The sequence below is a fragment of the Peromyscus maniculatus genome, chromosome 13 (genome assembly GCF_049852395.1).
Source record: "Peromyscus maniculatus bairdii isolate BWxNUB_F1_BW_parent chromosome 13, HU_Pman_BW_mat_3.1, whole genome shotgun sequence".
NCBI lineage: Eukaryota > Metazoa > Chordata > Mammalia > Rodentia > Cricetidae > Peromyscus > Peromyscus maniculatus.
Genome location: NC_134864.1, coordinates 11,785,161 through 11,801,954, shown reverse-complemented (window position 1 = coordinate 11,801,954; position 16,794 = coordinate 11,785,161). Strand labels below are relative to the sequence as shown.

The following is a 16,794-nucleotide window of genomic DNA, read 5'->3' as shown; positions in this document are numbered from 1 at the left end:
TGATTTCCTGGAGGTTAGGGGTATAGCTTAGTGGTAGAGCATTTACCTAACATGCACAATGAGGTCCAAACCCCAAAACATACTTTTGCCTAAAACCTTTAGATCCTGCAACAAGTCAAATATAGTGAGTCTACAGAGCGGGCCTCACTGGAAGGGGCAGTTTGCCAGGTGGTGGTGGCGCACGCCTTTAATACAAGCACTCGGGAGGCAGAGGCAGGTGGATCTCTGTGAGTTTAAGCCTAGCCTGGGCTACCAAGTGAGTTCCAGGACAGCCAAGGTGGTTACACAGAGAAACCCTGTCTCAAAGCACCGATAAATAGATAGATAGATAGACAGACAGACAGACAGACAGACAGACAGAAGTGGCAGAGTTAAAAAATATGAGGACCTTGCTGGTTTTACCATCTCCGCTGGATGGCGTTAACTCAGGTCAGATGGCACACAGGCCCGAGCCGGAGCTCAGTAGCTCACTCATCATCAGTTTCTCCCTGTAGACCCCCACACTAGAGCCAGTACTTCATTCACGTGCAGCAGGCGCTGGACAGTCACGTATCAGCAGGGAGCAGGCCTGTGTGAGAGAGACCTGAGTTTCTGCCACTGGTCTCCTTTGTGTGGGAGGTGACTGCGCCATGGGCTGTCTCCCAGAAGTGCTGTTGGCCAGGCCTCTGCTCTGTGGAGACACACAGATGCTGGGCTCTGGGGCCTATGTGCCTCCCACTCCAGTCACAGGTGCCAGCTCATCACTGGTGCCTGGACCTGTGGCTCTGTGCCTCCAGCACCTCAAAGAATCAAGGTGCTCAATGTGTTTCTGGCCATTGCTGCCCAGAAGGTGAAAACAGGGTCCTTGAGCCCCCCAAGGATACAAGAGGCCAGAGAAGTATGGACCTCTAAGCAAGCAGCAGAAAACCTCTGTTGGATGAACAGGAAGTTCAAATTCATAGCTGGAGCAAAACCTGCAGATTGCTGAGCTCTGGGGAGTTCTGAGCTCCAGGACAGCCCTCCTCCCTACACCATTGGGAGGTTCTAGCCCATGGGAACAAACTGAAAAATATGTCCTGGTATTCAGCTTTAAGAGTCAGCAGCACTTTTTGTGCAGAGTAAAGCATGTATCTATGGTGTGCACTCGACAATGAAGGTGGCAGCGTGAGGCTTGCACCTTCAAGTGTGGTATCCATGGTCTAAGCACACTCCAGCGGCTCCTCTACCTCCTCTGCCACACTGGCTATGTTAACCACACCAGACAACAGCAGAAAGGTATTGAAAGAGTGCTAAGACAGAGAAAGCAAGATGCCCCCCCAACCGCTGGCCTTCAACACAGATGTCACTACTCATACCCATAGAGAGACGATCTATGTAAGCACCACGCTGCCTGTTTGGTGAAGGGTTGCATAATATGCACTTACTTCAAGGATTAATTTAATATGTGAAATAATCTGTAATCTATATAAATCAAAACTCTTAAGTAGAGGGAAAGAAAGCTAAAAAGCCCATTTAAAAATTCATAGTAAATATTTCCTCATTTTATTGAATAAACAATTAAAAATTGTCAGTACATATCTGCAAATTTATAAATTTCCATGGAAAACAAATTTTATAAGTACCACAAACAGACAACAGAAACGTCTCTTTAAAGCATCAACAAGTTCGAATGCATAGAGAAATCCCAGCTCCACTTCTCCTCATTCCCTAAAAGAATGAATGCAAAAATGCTTTCACCCGAAAGACAGAGCTTTGTGCACCAGTGGACACTGAGGTATGGGCTACTGCAGGGAGGAGGTGACAACGGCTGCCACCTGTGACAGTGTCTTTTGCATATGCAGCCTGGAGACAGGAGCCAGAGAGAGGCCACGGCAGATGCAGTTCCACGGACTTCAGAACAAACATTAACTACTGAGTACTAACACTGACTATGAAGTAACTGTTCTTGTAAAGGACTTTCTATGAACTGGAGGGAAGAAGTGTACCTGGAAGATATACAGTACCTATCAGCATCAACTGTCACGTGAACACGTAAGAGTTAAGAATGAATGTGTGCACATCACTGTGTTATTATAACCACAGTGTGGGTGATACAATATAATCATTACTCAGGCAGAACAGGGGAGAGTGCATGAAAAAATGAAAACATACCTGGTGTACTAAAACTATCAGAAAGGATGGACTCACTGGGCATGTCAATAGTTTTCATGTTACATTCCTGAACGTGCTAGTGGCCATCCCTTGGTCATTTGTACTAAACAAAACACAAGTGCTAATGAAAACAGGGCATTCTAATCTAATGCCAGACTCAGACAAGGTCTCTGCCATATGAAAAGGCACAAACATTTCCTAATGGATCAAGGCTATGCAGTGCAGAACACTGCACATCTCTAATATAAACAATCTTGCTACCATGTAATCATGTTAGTATTCAAATATTCATAGTGGCTTATATAAAAGACTGAGAAGACTTTGGGATCTTAAATACAAAAATAGACTTGATAACTAATAAAAATGTATCTAAAGCAGAGATCATTGTTAGTGGTGGACTTAATGGTTAGAACAGATACTGCTTGAGAGTGGCCTACACTGCAGGGGACAGCCATGGAGTCTTGTCCCCCACCAACACTGACACACAGGCCTATTATCTGCGTGGACAGACCTGACCACTGTTACCTTTCTGCATGGACACACTGGCTGGGACAGCTCTCTACCTAGGTCTCCTTCCTACCCACCCTAACCGTCACCAGGACAGCCTTGACAGGGGTCTATCCAGGGTGGGATAACTATTCCCTTTAAGAAGGTTCTGGACATCACTAAGGAAACCAACAGACTGAGAGCACTGTAGAGCACTGTAGAACTTTTGTCTTCTCACTCTGAAGAGCTACTCCAGACCAGGACCTGCTACTCTAGACTATGAGCTCACCTCCCTCAGTCTCTGCAGCTTTCCCAGTTACTGGTCATATGGGCCACATCCCCAGGCTGGAGCCACTGGCCAACACAGGCAGGCAAACCACAGAAAGGCTCAATGCTCACTCTGGGTTCAGTGGCTTCAGCCCAAACTGTACCTTCTCCTAAAGTGAGAGTACCACTGTAGCTCAAGACAGGAGAGGAGTAATCTGTGACTGGCTATGGCATCCTTTGGTTCTAGGTCTGAGCACCTGCCCACTGTGACTGACTGGGAAGGGGAAGGTCAGCACAAGTGTGAACAGGAACTTAGAAGAAGGCACAGCTGATGCATTATCAACACTCTATTAAAAGAAAGTTGTCTAAAATTTCTCCAAATTATGCCCCAAAGTGACCCTTCACTAACTAGTGTTATCCATAGAGCACCTGGGATGCCAGGCTTGTACCAAAGCTGTCTTGCCCCCTTTCCCACTGGAGGTCATGTGGGAAACTGGTATATCTGGCTGGCCTCCTGAGTGCCAGTCCAGGCTTGGGACCTGAGGCAGTATCACTAGGCTGGCTTTCCCTACAAGGCACAGGCTAAAAGTAGGGGGTAGGATATTCTGATTGAAACGTAACAGGCAGACACAGAAAGCAGAGCATGTCTGTGTCCTGACTTGACGAGACAGGAATCTCACTGTGTAGCCCGGGCTGGCCTTAAACTCAAGAGCTTCTTCCCTCCACTTCCAAAATGCTAGGATTGCAGATGTGCCACCATGCCCAAGCACTTTGAAGATAACTGGGTAATTTAAGTATGTTCTCGCCTCAGGGGATACCAGGGAACTATCATTTTATACAATAATGAATGTGTAGGCTCATGTGAGACTGTACCTTGTGTTTCACAGACACGTTCAGAATTCCCAGGAAAGGTATAATAAGCACTCCAGGGGCTTCTTCAAAGTGCTACATCCCCCAATCAGAAAAGGCAAGGATGAGAGTAAATACCTATAATCTCAACACTCTAGAGGCTAAGGCAAGATCACAAAAGTCCAAGGCCTGCCTGGGCAGCTTAGTAAGAAGCTGCCTGAAAATAAATGGAAAAGAGAAGAGTGGGATAGAGTTTGGTGGCAGGCAGAGTGCTTGCCTGACCAGCAAAGAGCCCAGGTTCAATCTCTAGCACCGCAAACAAACTCTACCAGAGAAGAGATAGAATGGGTGTGGCCAAACACCAGCAATGCCGATGTGGGCGGGGACTGAATGGGACAGAACAGGCTTATTATACCTCTTTTCTAGTTTTTGTATATTCTGAAAACAACCCCACTCCCCAAATGAAAGAATTATCTACAGAAAGTGAGGTTCCATAGTAAAAATAAAAAACAAACCCCACTCTATAGGAGGACTAACAGCAGACGGTGACAACAGAATTCATTGAGACTCTCCAAGGGGACAGTGTGACAAACTGACCCAGAGGAGGTCCTTGTCTGTCTGATGGGAACAACCCTTTCCCTCAGCACAGCTTTGCCATGACATGGACACCCCAGCCTTGCAGTAGAGAGAGCTCCACCCCTCCCACACCTGACCTGCTGCCCAGATAGGAGGGTGGGCTTGCTTAAAAAACAAGTGAGTACCGAGTTCTACCCTCAGCACTCAAGAACTGGATGTGGTACAGCATACATCTAACCCCAGCGTTCTAGACGTGGAGGTAGGTCAAGATATCTTTGGCTAGACAGCCTGGGATATGAGGGACTCAAAAAACAAACAACAAAAACCAACCAAGCAGCCCAAACTCAAGGACGACAAGTTTGCTGCTTCACAGCATGAATGAGTACACTGGCCAAGCGACAGTGAGGGAGCGGGGTAGTCTTCCTCAACCACACGAACACCAAGGTTCAAGAACAGCATTCAAAAGGTGACACATACTAGTTCTTCCCCAGACACAGATCCAAGGCTGACTTTGGGCATCATACACTGGGAGAAACCAACTGTCTTAAGCAGTTCTGCTCTAAGCAGTGGCACCTTGTATGCATGGAAAACGATACCCCACCTCTAAGAAACGCAGACAGAATAAACAGTGCTAAACACACAGCAAGCACTGATTGGGGGGCTAATAAAGAAGGAGACTGCAGTATACAAGTCTAAGGGAGTTACGAAAATGAAACTTATGGCTGGGTGTAGTCTGTATTCCCAGCACTGGGGAGGTTGAGACAGGTAGACTGCCATGAGTTCAAGGCTAGCTTGGGCTATATGAGTTCTAGGTCAGCAAGGACTACACATTAAGACCTTGTCACAAAAACCAAAAGGAAAAAAATCAGGATACATTTAGCCACCAACTCCTTGCTAGAATCTGTCCAATATAATAAGAAAAGACAGAGGCCCATGGTGCCCCAAAGACCAGCACAGTTATTCCATCCAGCACAAAGCCAGAAGTCTCACAAAGGAGGCTGGGGACGTATCTCAGGGATGAAGCACTGGCCTAACACGCTCAAGAACCTGGGTTCACACCAGAAAAAAATGATTTCCACAGGACATTTTGATAAGAAAACGAAACTTTCAATGTATATTGCACTGCTAGATAAGATCACAAAGGACCACCACCAAACCAACCAAACAAAAATAATAAACCAGTCACCTGTGGGCCTCTGGGCCAGACAAGCTTAACAGAGTGTGGCCAGGGCTAGCTTCAGCCCAGCACTTATGAGATCCTGGGTCTCACGTCAGTGGCTTATCTTGTCTGAACCATGAACACCAGTCCTGTCCTTCAGAGTACTCTGGAACATGTAGTCCTCCACACAGCACCAACAGGGCTACTCAGCACTGGTCCCTCTCACTGCTTGGGGCAGAGCCATGTTTCCAATAGCATCTACAGGAAACAGCCAGCAATGTACATTACAGACCACCTGATGCAACCCAACATCACTCCTAGAGAGAAGATTCAAACTCTTGTACATTCTGAGGCATTTCTTATGTTCTTATCACTTTAAACAAACAGCTTGTTATGTCAGTAAAAGAAACAACTCTCCTGCACCAGTTTATATTATGACCTTCAAAGCTCACTTGTGGGTCTGGCTCTGCTCGACTACAACCATAGTACCTACTGCACCTGTAATTAAAATGAACAGAAGGAAGCAAGGCATTTCACACTTTCACAGCGGCTTTAGACCAGTGCCCTGCAAGCCCACTCTAAACACAGGATGGCCTCGGTCTCAAGTCAGTAATAAGGAGAGGCTGGTGGCACCAGTGAAGTCCCAGGAGGGCCACCTCTGCATCCAGAAGGCTATCATCTCCACTGTCCTTCCTGTGTTAGGATGCTACCAAGGCATTCTACAGAGATGTCATACCCTGTACTGACTGCACAAACTAAACAAAACCTACATGCTAACTGGTCACGGGAAGCATGAGTCATTTTAAAAGCAGCATCAAGGGGCATGATACCAGTCTATTACAGATGAACAGGAATCTGAACTGCATAATATTGAAAATGTATAGCACCAGTTTTTACTTGAATTCAAAGCAGGTGTCAAAAAAAGCCAATGTTGCAGAGGCCAATTCATCAGTCACTACAGGGAATGGCTGGAAATACTCTCCTATTTTAGAGTGATGTGTACGTTTTAACATCACTTCAAATGAAAGTTTTAATTCTTGACATTCAAAACAGTATTCTCTAACTGTAACTAGAAGCAGCCCTGACTATCTAGCCTGAACTCAATCACTTCCTATGTCTGAAGCAAAGGATTCCGATCTGTAACTACATCAGTGGGGGAAGGGTCTCTTTATAAAGGAGCCTAGAGGGGTCAAGATGGGTTTTTATCTACCTGCTTCCCTGGAGTGGAACTCTTTAAATGGGGCTGAAAACTGAAAGGGACTCTCTCCCCGCTAGTCTGAGCAAAGGGGTTACTGAAGAAGAGGCTCATGTCGAGGGGCGCCTCGGCCTCGGAGCCCCACGAGTCCGTGTCTGTGCTGCTCGAGTCTTCGGCTGTTGTGGGTGGGTAGCTGAGCTGCTCTAGCTGGTCTATAATGTCAGAGAACTGGAAGGCTGAGCTGGACTCGGAGCGCACTGAGAAGGCTGGGAAGTTGACCATGGAGCTGGCCTCAGACTGGTTGGCTGAGCTGGATGTGTGCAGAGAAAGCCCACCATGCAGAGGCATGTTGTTGAGGGAGCTGTTTTCAGACTGGTTGTTCCTAAGGGAGCTGGTTTCAGAAGGACTCAAGAGGCTCTGCATCAGGCTGGCCTGTGCCTTCACCTCAAAGAGCTCTGAGGTGTCTGAGGGATGGACATTGCCATTGAAGTCACTTCCTTCCCCAAATTCAAAATCATCTTCTACACTCATGTCCACTGCCTCAGTAGAGTATCTGTCTGGACTGGACTGAGCAGACTCTGGGTGCTGGAAGGAATCCAGACCACACAAGGCAGGGGACCCAGTGGATTGGACAGGTAACAGGGACTCCTGAAGGACTAAAGAACTGTATGGGAAAGAAAACGCCTCAGAGCCTCCAGCAAAGAAAGAGATGTCTGCTGGGTCATCATCTATGAACTCTTCAGACACCTGCAGCTGTACATTTGTCAATGTGAAAATAGGGGTCCCTCTGAGGCACTGCCGGCCACCCTGGTACTCCCCGCTGGGCAAGAAGGAGCTTGCAGAAAGCTCATCCTCACAACTGTCATTTCTACAAATAGCTTTGAGTCCCCTGCTGGCCCTCCCTTTGTTTAGGTCTAAAGCATTGAGACTCTGTCCTTTGGGACAGGTAGAACCATGGCTGTTCACAACACCACAATTCCCGGCACCTGGACCAGGCTGGAGCACAGGGGGTCCAGGGAGATGGGCCGACTGCATGCTGGGGCCTTCGGATGATGATGCTCTGCTGCTCCTCTCCGCTGCTGTGCTCTTGACGTAGGGAGCCTGGGGATCCACAAGGGAGCTGCTGCTGTCCTTCACACTGGGTACACCAGCGGGGGACAGAGAGGAGGCAGGCAGTGCATAAAAGGAGGCATTTGCTGAAGACAGGGAGGCAGAAGTTCTCAAGCCATCGGTGAATGACACGCTCTGGGGATCAAAATTAAGAAAAGAGGGAACAAATACAATTATAAAACACTATGACAAATTGTAAACCCAACGGGGTCAACTTCCAACATCTATACATCCTTACAACTTTTCTTGAAAGGGGAACCTGAGCAGATTTTTCTCTTTCACCAAGTGAGGATTTGGGTTTTATTTGGAGACAGTCTCACTGTAGCCTTGGCTAGTCAGATTCGTGGCAATCTGCCTCCCAAGTACTGGGATTATAGATGTGTAGAAATGTATAGTACTGCAACCTGACCCAAGGCCATCTGCTTATAACACCCTTTAATTCCTTCCCCACTCCTGTGGCATGAAATGTCACCGTAGAAAAAGAAACTATCACAGAGAACTACATGACAAGGTTTCTGGGGTAGCCCTAGTCCTCCTAAGTCTATAAGCAGATACTTTGGGGTGTTCACATCTCTATTCAGCTAAAAGGGCCCTTCACTGTGGTGCTGACACCAGGTGACAAGGACCCGTTTACGGCCCCAGGGCTTGTGAGTTAGCGATTTAATATCACCAAGGAGGAGATACACGTCAGTCCACTGAGAGTGAGGTGGGAGGTTGAGAATCACGGACTAGGATGTCGCTTGCCATCATTCTGAAGGTGGTAGAGTGGCTCCACGTGAGTCGGGGAGCCTGACAGCAGGGCGAGGGGAGGGAGGGAATCACACTGTGGTTCTCTCTACCCCAGGTCCTAACCACGTCCTCACTCGTGATGCCACAGCTGAGGATGCCTTAGTTCTCTACTTGCTAAGCATCACTCCTGTGTGTGCTACAGTAAGACACAGTAACACTTTGAAAACCCTCAGCTGGGGGGTGGGTGGGGGGGTGCACACTTTTTTTTTCCCTTGGTTTTTCGAGACAGGGTTTCTCTGTGTAGCTTTGCGCCTTTCCTGGATCGCACTCTGTAGACCAGGCTGGCCTTGAACTCACAGAGATCCACCTGGCTCTGCCTCCCGAGTGCTGGGATTAAAGACGTGTACCACCACCAGCACTCACGAGGCAGAGGCAGGTGGATCTCTGTGAGTTGGAGGTTAGCCTGGTCTACAGAGCGAGTCCCAGGACAGCCAGGGCTACACAGAGAACCCCTGGCACAGAATTGAGTATTTCCAGGGCAGTACGTCCGTAAGCAGCGCACCTAGGTATTACATATCTCAGCATGAGAAACAAGCAGGCGCTGTCACAGGAGGCCAGTAACGAGCCTTGCAGAAAACAAGAGTTGGTCATAGTCCAATGGCTACCATATTGCCTGTTTTTAGTTTTGTGTGAGCAGTGTTTTCTATGTAGCCTAGGCTGGCTTTGAACTCACGAGCTTCTTGCCTCAGCCTCCCAAGTGCTGAAATTATAGGTGTCAGTCACCATGCCTGGCATATTGCCTTTTCTTAATCACTCAACCACATTTCTTTATTTTCTGTGGGTTTTTAAAATAAATTAGATAATGAAAGTGTAAATGTAATTTTAGTGTAAAAAATTCAATTAAAAGATGGGAACACCAAACATTAAGATACAAGGCTCAAAAGAAGCTCTCAGAAACTGTGTTCAGTATAAATGACAGACCATCAATAAAAAAGGGCAGACACTGCTCAGAATGAACTATAAGCATGAAACCACAGCAGCACAAGGAAACAATTACACAATGGTACCCGAAAGCAGAATTGGCCGTACAGTCATGCTTGAGTGTGGGAGTTAATATGAAAGTGGTATAAGGCGTGTCGTGAGGCAGACCTGGAACACAGACTAGTCACTTATGGCTCAGCATAGGGGTGCGGAGCAGCTGATATCTCACTGGGGACATCCCTGCCAAGTGTTCTTCCATGAGGAGGCTGCACACATCTATGTGCATCTTTGCATTAACACAGCTGTAATCAGACCAAACACACACAGCTGCAAAGCTGTTTCCTCTGTGCTCCATCTTCGTACAGCATCCTTCAGGAGCGGTGCATCAGCCCGCCACCACCTCAGAGGCTACAGCGTGCTTAGGAAGTCACCGGCACAGCGGGCAGCTGTTCGGGTTTCCCAGCAACCGCAAACACTAAGACTCATCATCTGGGATTCACTGAGTCAGGAGTGTGCGCTGAGTCACATGAGCCTTCTTACAACACTGGGGATGATTGTCCAGGAGAGTACATACACCCTGGTGGTTAACATCGCTGATGGTTCAACCAAAGACTGACCTGTTTAGGCAGATCTACAGTGAGAGCATGAAGAGATGTCCGAGTCTTACTGTGCCGTCTGCAAAACAGAGAATATGCTATGAGGCTCACACCCCCCATCTCCATATCTGTATCCACAAAGAAAGCTCACATAAGAACATGACCAAGACAGGGTGGCAAGCTAGAAATTGGTAGCATAAAAGGAATGAGTAACTAAAATTAAAAAAGAAATTCAAAAGGGATAAAATTATATATTCACACTAAAGAAAATTTCACATAAGTTTTGAGGTGGCTTACCATACCATCAAGGTTAGCATTAACTGTCAACATGACAGGATCTGGAATCACTTAGGGGGACAAGCATGTAAGGATCATTTAGCTTCTGGGTACACCTTGAGAATTATGCTGATTATGTTTTTTTGTTTGATGGAGACAGGGTTTCTCTGTGTAGTTTTGGTGCCTGTCCTGGATCTTGCTCTGTAGCCCAGGCTGGCCTCGAACTCACAGAGATCCACCTGCCTCTGCTTCCTGAGTGCTGGGATTAAAGGTGTGTGCCACCACAGCCCAGCTATGCGGACTATGTTAACTCCCACTGTGAACGGAATCCCTCCCTGGGAGGGGATCCTACACTTGGGAAGGAGAGCGAGCTGAGCAAGGCCCCAGCACTCTGCTTCCTGACTGGGAAGGCACTGTCACCACCGCTCCAAGCTCCTGCTGCTCTGCTCCCCACTGTGAGGACTGAAACCTGGAGCTGTAGACCAGAACAAGCCCCTCCTTCCGTAAGGGGCTTTTGTCTGGTATTTTTATCAGAGCAGCCGGAAGAGAAACTAAGACACCACACAGAACCATCATATACACAATGAGCTATGTAGTTTAGAGACTATAAATTGATACCAACTACGAATACAATTATCTCCATGAAGACATTACAAGCCCATTTTTCTTAAAAACAAAAACAAAACAAAACAAAAACCAAAAAAACTCAGCATTGAAATACATGCTTATGCCTTTAAAATGTCATTTATCCAAGTAAATATTTAAAATAAGCTGGACATAGTGGCACATGCCTTTAATCCTAGCACTCAGGAAGCAGAGTCAGTAGGATTTCTGCACGTTCCAGGACAGCCAAGGCTACATAGTCAGACCCTGTTTTTTAAAGGGGGAGAAGGGGCTGGAGAGATGCCCAGTAGTTAAGAGCACTGGCTGCTCTTCCAGAGGACATGGGTTCAAGTCTAAGCATCTATATGGCAGCTAGCCACCATCTGTAAGTCCAGACCCAGGGGATTTGGCGCCCTCTTTTGGCCTCTGGGAGTACTGCAGGCATGTGCTGCGCAGACAAATGAAATGCCCCCACACAAAAATGTTAAAATAGAAAATGTAAAGACATACACTTTATATCATAAGTATCACAGAGTTACCTTTCATATGGAATTCTCTTCATCCCACCGTCTTTGACATAGTCTACTAGTTGTTTCTGAGTTCTTCCACTACAAATAAAAGCTCAGTTAAAAACACAACGAAACAGTAATCGACAGTGTTACCATTTAGAGTTAAGAACAGACTGCCCATAGTCTTCCAGAAACATGTGTTAATAACTCAATATTTTCTTTATAGTAAGCATAGCCAATTTTCTAGGTAGTTTTTAAGTCTATTTTCTCATATTTTGAATATTTGATTTTTTCTCTATGTACTGTCCCTCACAAAACTACTCCTGAATACACTTATCTGCCCAGCCTATGACACCTCCTTCTCTCGTCCCTCACCCCAGCAGCTGAGGTTAGCCCTACCTGTATCTGAAGGAGGAGCCCCGGCTGAAGAAGACAGCTTTTGCCTTTGGCTTGGGCTGGTCAGAAAGCCTAAAAAAGGTGTGGTATTCCACACATATCTTCCAGAAGTTCTTACATTCATCTCTGCTACCCAGCAAGAACTCTAATGTGTCCTGGTAGGGTCCCTAGAAACAAAACACAAAGGTTCAAGAAGCAAATAAAGAACTGGAGAACAGAAAGCAAGTTCTGGAAGCAGATCACATCACAGGCAGTCTCAAAATTAAAAATCAGAGCCAGGCATGGTAGCACATGCCTTAGATAACTACAGGTTATAGTTTTCAGGCTCACATATATCAACATGAAGAAACCATTGCTGTCTGTCTCTTTGAGTTCTTGGCATAGATTCCTAGAAATACAATTGTGAGCTCTAGGACCACATGCACTTTGAATCTTATGATCTATATCACCGAATCATTTTCTACAACTGCAATACTTCTATTCTTCTACTTAGTCCTAAAAAGTAGGTGGCCAGCCGGGTGGTAGGCACACGCCTTTAATCCCAGCAGAGGCAGGCACATCACTGTGAGTTTGAGGCCAGCCTGGTCTACAAAGCAAGTTCCAAGACAGCCATGGCTGTTTACACAGAGAAACCCTGTCTCAAAAAACCAAAACAAACAAACAAAAAACCCTAAGTATTTAGAGATTTAAATGTAACTTTGAAACATGCCATCTCAATAGTTGCTTTCGTAAACTGAGCAGTGAGTGTAGCAAGCTTTCTTATGGGCCACCAACCAGCTCCCAAACCATGACAGAGACTCATTAGTTATGAGTGCTCGGCCTTATCTAATGATTGTCCCACTGGCTCTTATAACTTAACCCGCTTCTTTCATCTATGCTTTGTCCCAGGAATTTTTATCTTTCTTTCTGTATGTCCTACTCCGCGTCCTGTGGGCTGGCAGCTGCCTGGCGGCTGGCCTTGGGCAGCATCTTCTCTTTCTCCTTCATTTCATTCTCTCTCTTTCTCCTCTCTCCCATTTATTCTCTCCGCTCACCAGCCCCACCTGTCCCTCTCGTGCCTAGCTATTGGTTGATCAGCTTTTTATTAGACCAATCAGGTGCCTTGGGCAGGCAAGGTGAAACAGCAACACATCTTTACATAGTTAAACAAATGCAGCACAAACAAATGCAACATATCTTTATACAGTTAAAGTGATATTCCACAACAGAGTAGTATTTCTTTTCTACCTTTCCAGATTAACTCTAAGAAACACTTTTTACTCTCAGAGAAAAAGGAAGCCTTTGACTTGCATCTTTTCATCCACAGAGAGTAGAGAACTATTTTAAATAATTAACAGCAGATCACCTTTCTTTTGATTGGGCCTGTGGCATAGAGCTACAATCACAGCACTTAGGAGTCTGAGGCAGAAGAATCAGGAGTCAGAGCATAGTGTGGGGGACACTGTTTCACAAAATCCAAAACCAAACAAAATAACAACAAAAACCAACCCAACAGCCAAGTAAACACACAGACACATGCAGACAGACACATGCAGGCAGACGCGTGCTCCAAGTCTCTACTGAAGTCAATGCAGCCCATACTGCACATGAACATGGACAAAAGCCCCATGTGCTTCTCTGAGGCTTAGATAGAGACACTCCTCTGATCAGTCCCAGGGACCAGAGTACCCTGAAGCCCACCCAGGTGGCATCTCAAGCTTCAGCCAGGCCATGGCTCAGCTGATCTACTGTTTCCTAGCTTCCTTTGAACAAAGAAGATACAATTTAAACACTAACTACTTGAAGTATTGAATTTTCCCTATGACTACATTGCACAGATTACACTTTTTCTATTTCTAATCATCTGATGGTGAAATGGTGGTTATTAGCTTGTCAGCTCTTGTTGATTGAAATCGCTGATAAAAAAGGGAGGGTGTTTTGTTTTCTTTTGTTTAGACTGAATCTTGCTATATAAACCAGGCTGGTCTCAAACTTTGTAATTCTCCTCCCCAGCCTCCAGAGCACTGGGATTAAAAGGAGTTCTTATTATTTCTTGATAATCAAGGATTCTTCAATCAGACCTAGTCAGGGGTCAAGTTTTGGGGGTTATTTATTGAATGTGTCTGTGTGTGTGTATGTGCACCATGTGTCTCGTGAGCTGCCTATGGAGGTCAGAAGAGATTCCCTGAAACTGGAGCTAGAGACAGCAGTGAGCTGCCAGGCAGGTGCTGGGAACGGAGCCAGGTCCTCTGCAAGCACACTGCTGAGCAGAAGTCCTCACTGTGTATTGCTGACAGGTCCAGATTACTCTCGGCGTGTGCCTTCCTAGGCTCACACTGAACTGGAAACCCTCGGGTAGGAACTGATAAGCTCCCTAAAGGGGCAATGTGGGCATGTGGGGCACTCATCCCCATCTTGACTCTGATCCCAAGTCCCAACTTTAAATTATCAAATACCTGATCCTGAAATGATTTATAAAGTAGGGTTTTTGGAGACAGGGTCTCTAGACCAGGCTAGCCTCTAATTCCCTAGGTAGCCAGGGATGACCCTGAATTTCTGATCTTCCTGCCTCTTCCTCCAGAGTGCTGAGATTTTATATCAAATGCTTAAAAAAACCCTTAATATTCTGTAGGATTAAACTGCCTAACAATATTAAAAGTTCTAAAATAATACTCACATGGACCTCTGGGTGGAGTTTGATAAGAAACCTTTTCCTCTTGAAGCTTAGTTTCCGGACCTTGGACCAGTTGAAAGTGTTGATTTTGGTGGTTCCCTGGAATATCAGAGACAGATACACACGGTACATTTTATTACAATGTAAGCGCACATGACTTTTCTCATAGAGCAGAATCCGCTTCAGCTACATCCTTGATGAGCAGCAGAGCAGTTCAAGTGCACATCACCATTTCACCTAGAACAGCTCTGAATCCAAATGCCAACATCACATATATTATTTATTTTGCACTGGTGATTTAAATTTCTTAGATACAGCTTCATTGCAAATTTTAAAAACCAATGGTAGCATCACATATTTTGAAGTCCCCCCAACAAAGGGAAGTGTCTGGAAGAGGCCGTGGTGATGGCCAGGCTGGCAGAGAGGGGTGTCAGATTTCTTCCTAGGAAAAGGCAGGAAGACGACCCTAGACTGCACTGTAGTTAAAGAAAACTTCTGGTTTCCACATCCACAGATGGGCAGACGCAAAAAATAAATACAGGTGCATGACCAGTGCACACGTATGTAGCTTTCAGAGGGCTTAGAAATGACTCCCTAAAAAGTAATGGGCAGACCTGGCACCCAGATCTTGGTTTCTTTTTTAAAGAAAACTTTTAGCTGGGTGGTGGTAGTGCATGCCTTTAATCCCAGCACTCAGGAGGCAAAAGCAGGTGGATCTCTGTGAGTTTGAGGCTAGCCTGGTCTATTAACTGAGTTCCAGGACAGCCAGAGCTGTAACACAGAGAAACCCTATCTTGAAAAACGAAAAAAGGTATATTCTAGGGTTATAAACTGAGATGATAGTCTTAGTTCAGAAATGATCTGAATGTAGATTTACAGTCTACGTGTACAGCTGGCTAAGTGAGATCGCTTTCACAGTTCTGCATGTATCCCATCGGCTCCCCATTAGTCACTGAACTCTTAAAACTGGTATTGTAACATTATTACAATGTTTTGCACCAATTTTATAAACTTTACAGTACAATATGTGTTCCTTTTCTGAGGCAAACCAAAAGTATATTTCTCAAGGTTCTGCTGCTATCAGCAGCGTTGATGGAGGATTTTTTATACATTTGTAATAGATAGAAATAAACCAGAAAAAAAAAGAAGAAGAAAAAAGTGGTGGAGGAAAAGGTGAACACTGCAAGAATACTCAAAAGGGCTGAGAGTTGCAAACGCCAAGATTGGCTTTGCATAGTAAATGGAATAGAACAGCTCTGAACTATAGCTTACTTTTCCTGGTTTGGTCTGACAGAATGATTGAATGCTTTTGTACAAAAATCAGAGCCTTAAAAACAAGGATTTGGTGAGATTGTAAAATGGTGTGCCACTTTGGCAAAACAGTCTGGTGGTTGGTCAAAATGCAAAACATTGTTACTCTGTTACTCAACAATTCTACCCTTAGGAATATAACCTCAAACTACTGAAAATGTGCACCTATGAAACATGTACATGAAGGTTTACAGCAGTGTGTTGCTAATAGTAAAAAAGTTAAAACAACTCAAATAGCTATCAAATACTGGAGAGAAATAAAATGTGGCTTATTCATACAATAGAATATTATTAAGACATAAAAATGAATGAGAAACTGACAGATTAAATGACTTTGGTGAACCTTCATAATTTCATTTGTAGATCTTTCCATTTCTAATTTATAAATACATTTGGGGTTATAAATTATAAATGTACTGCCTCCTGTCAACATTGTATACTTCTATTTGATGATTTCTGTGTCAAACATTATATGGAAATGTTTCCAAGTATTTTCTGTATTAACTGTGAATGAATAGAACAAAATAAATTGCCTGTGATGGAAAAAATAAAATAAAAAAAAAAAAAGAAAAAAAAAAGAAAAACGAAAAAAAAATTATTTTATTTATTTATTTTTTTACTAGGGTCATCAGATTTGGAGTAGGGGCCTTCATCAGCTGGGCCATTTTGCAGGCCTAATCCTATTTCTAAATGTGTAACTTGTTCTACCTTTGTTTTTCTAGCATTCTGATCTGTTTTAGGGATTGATGTTTCCTCTGTAATAACAGCAGACTGACAAGGCTCAGCCTGAAGCAGCAGTGAATCTACAGTAGAGCCTCCCTCTCATTCTTAACTGAAAGCCTGTAACTATAATTATCCTCTGTAGGACCAGTAAAACCACCAGTTCAATTTGTGTGGAACAGGGTGTGTGTGTGTGTGTGTGTATGTGTGTGTGTGTGTGTGTGTGCGTGCGTGCATGTGCTCGAGTG

The 16,794-nt window shown here is 45.1% G+C and overlaps 1 protein-coding gene across 2 annotated transcripts in view; it reads right to left on the bottom strand.

The window, feature by feature from the left end:
* The window catches only part of Farp2 (FERM, ARH/RhoGEF and pleckstrin domain protein 2), a 97,790-nt gene that overhangs the window by 30,448 nt on the left and 50,548 nt on the right, over positions 1-16,794 (bottom strand). For both annotated transcript variants that reach the window (XM_076549675.1, XM_076549676.1), the window contains exons 9-13: positions 14,519-14,614; positions 11,866-12,029; positions 11,497-11,565; positions 10,100-10,157; positions 7,649-7,907 (exon numbers count right to left, since the gene is read on the bottom strand). In XM_076549675.1, coding sequence (XP_076405790.1) covers positions 7,649-7,907; positions 10,100-10,157; positions 11,497-11,565; positions 11,866-12,029; positions 14,519-14,614 — 646 coding nt within the window. The remainder of the gene's footprint in view (positions 1-7,648; positions 7,908-10,099; positions 10,158-11,496; positions 11,566-11,865; positions 12,030-14,518; positions 14,615-16,794) is intronic.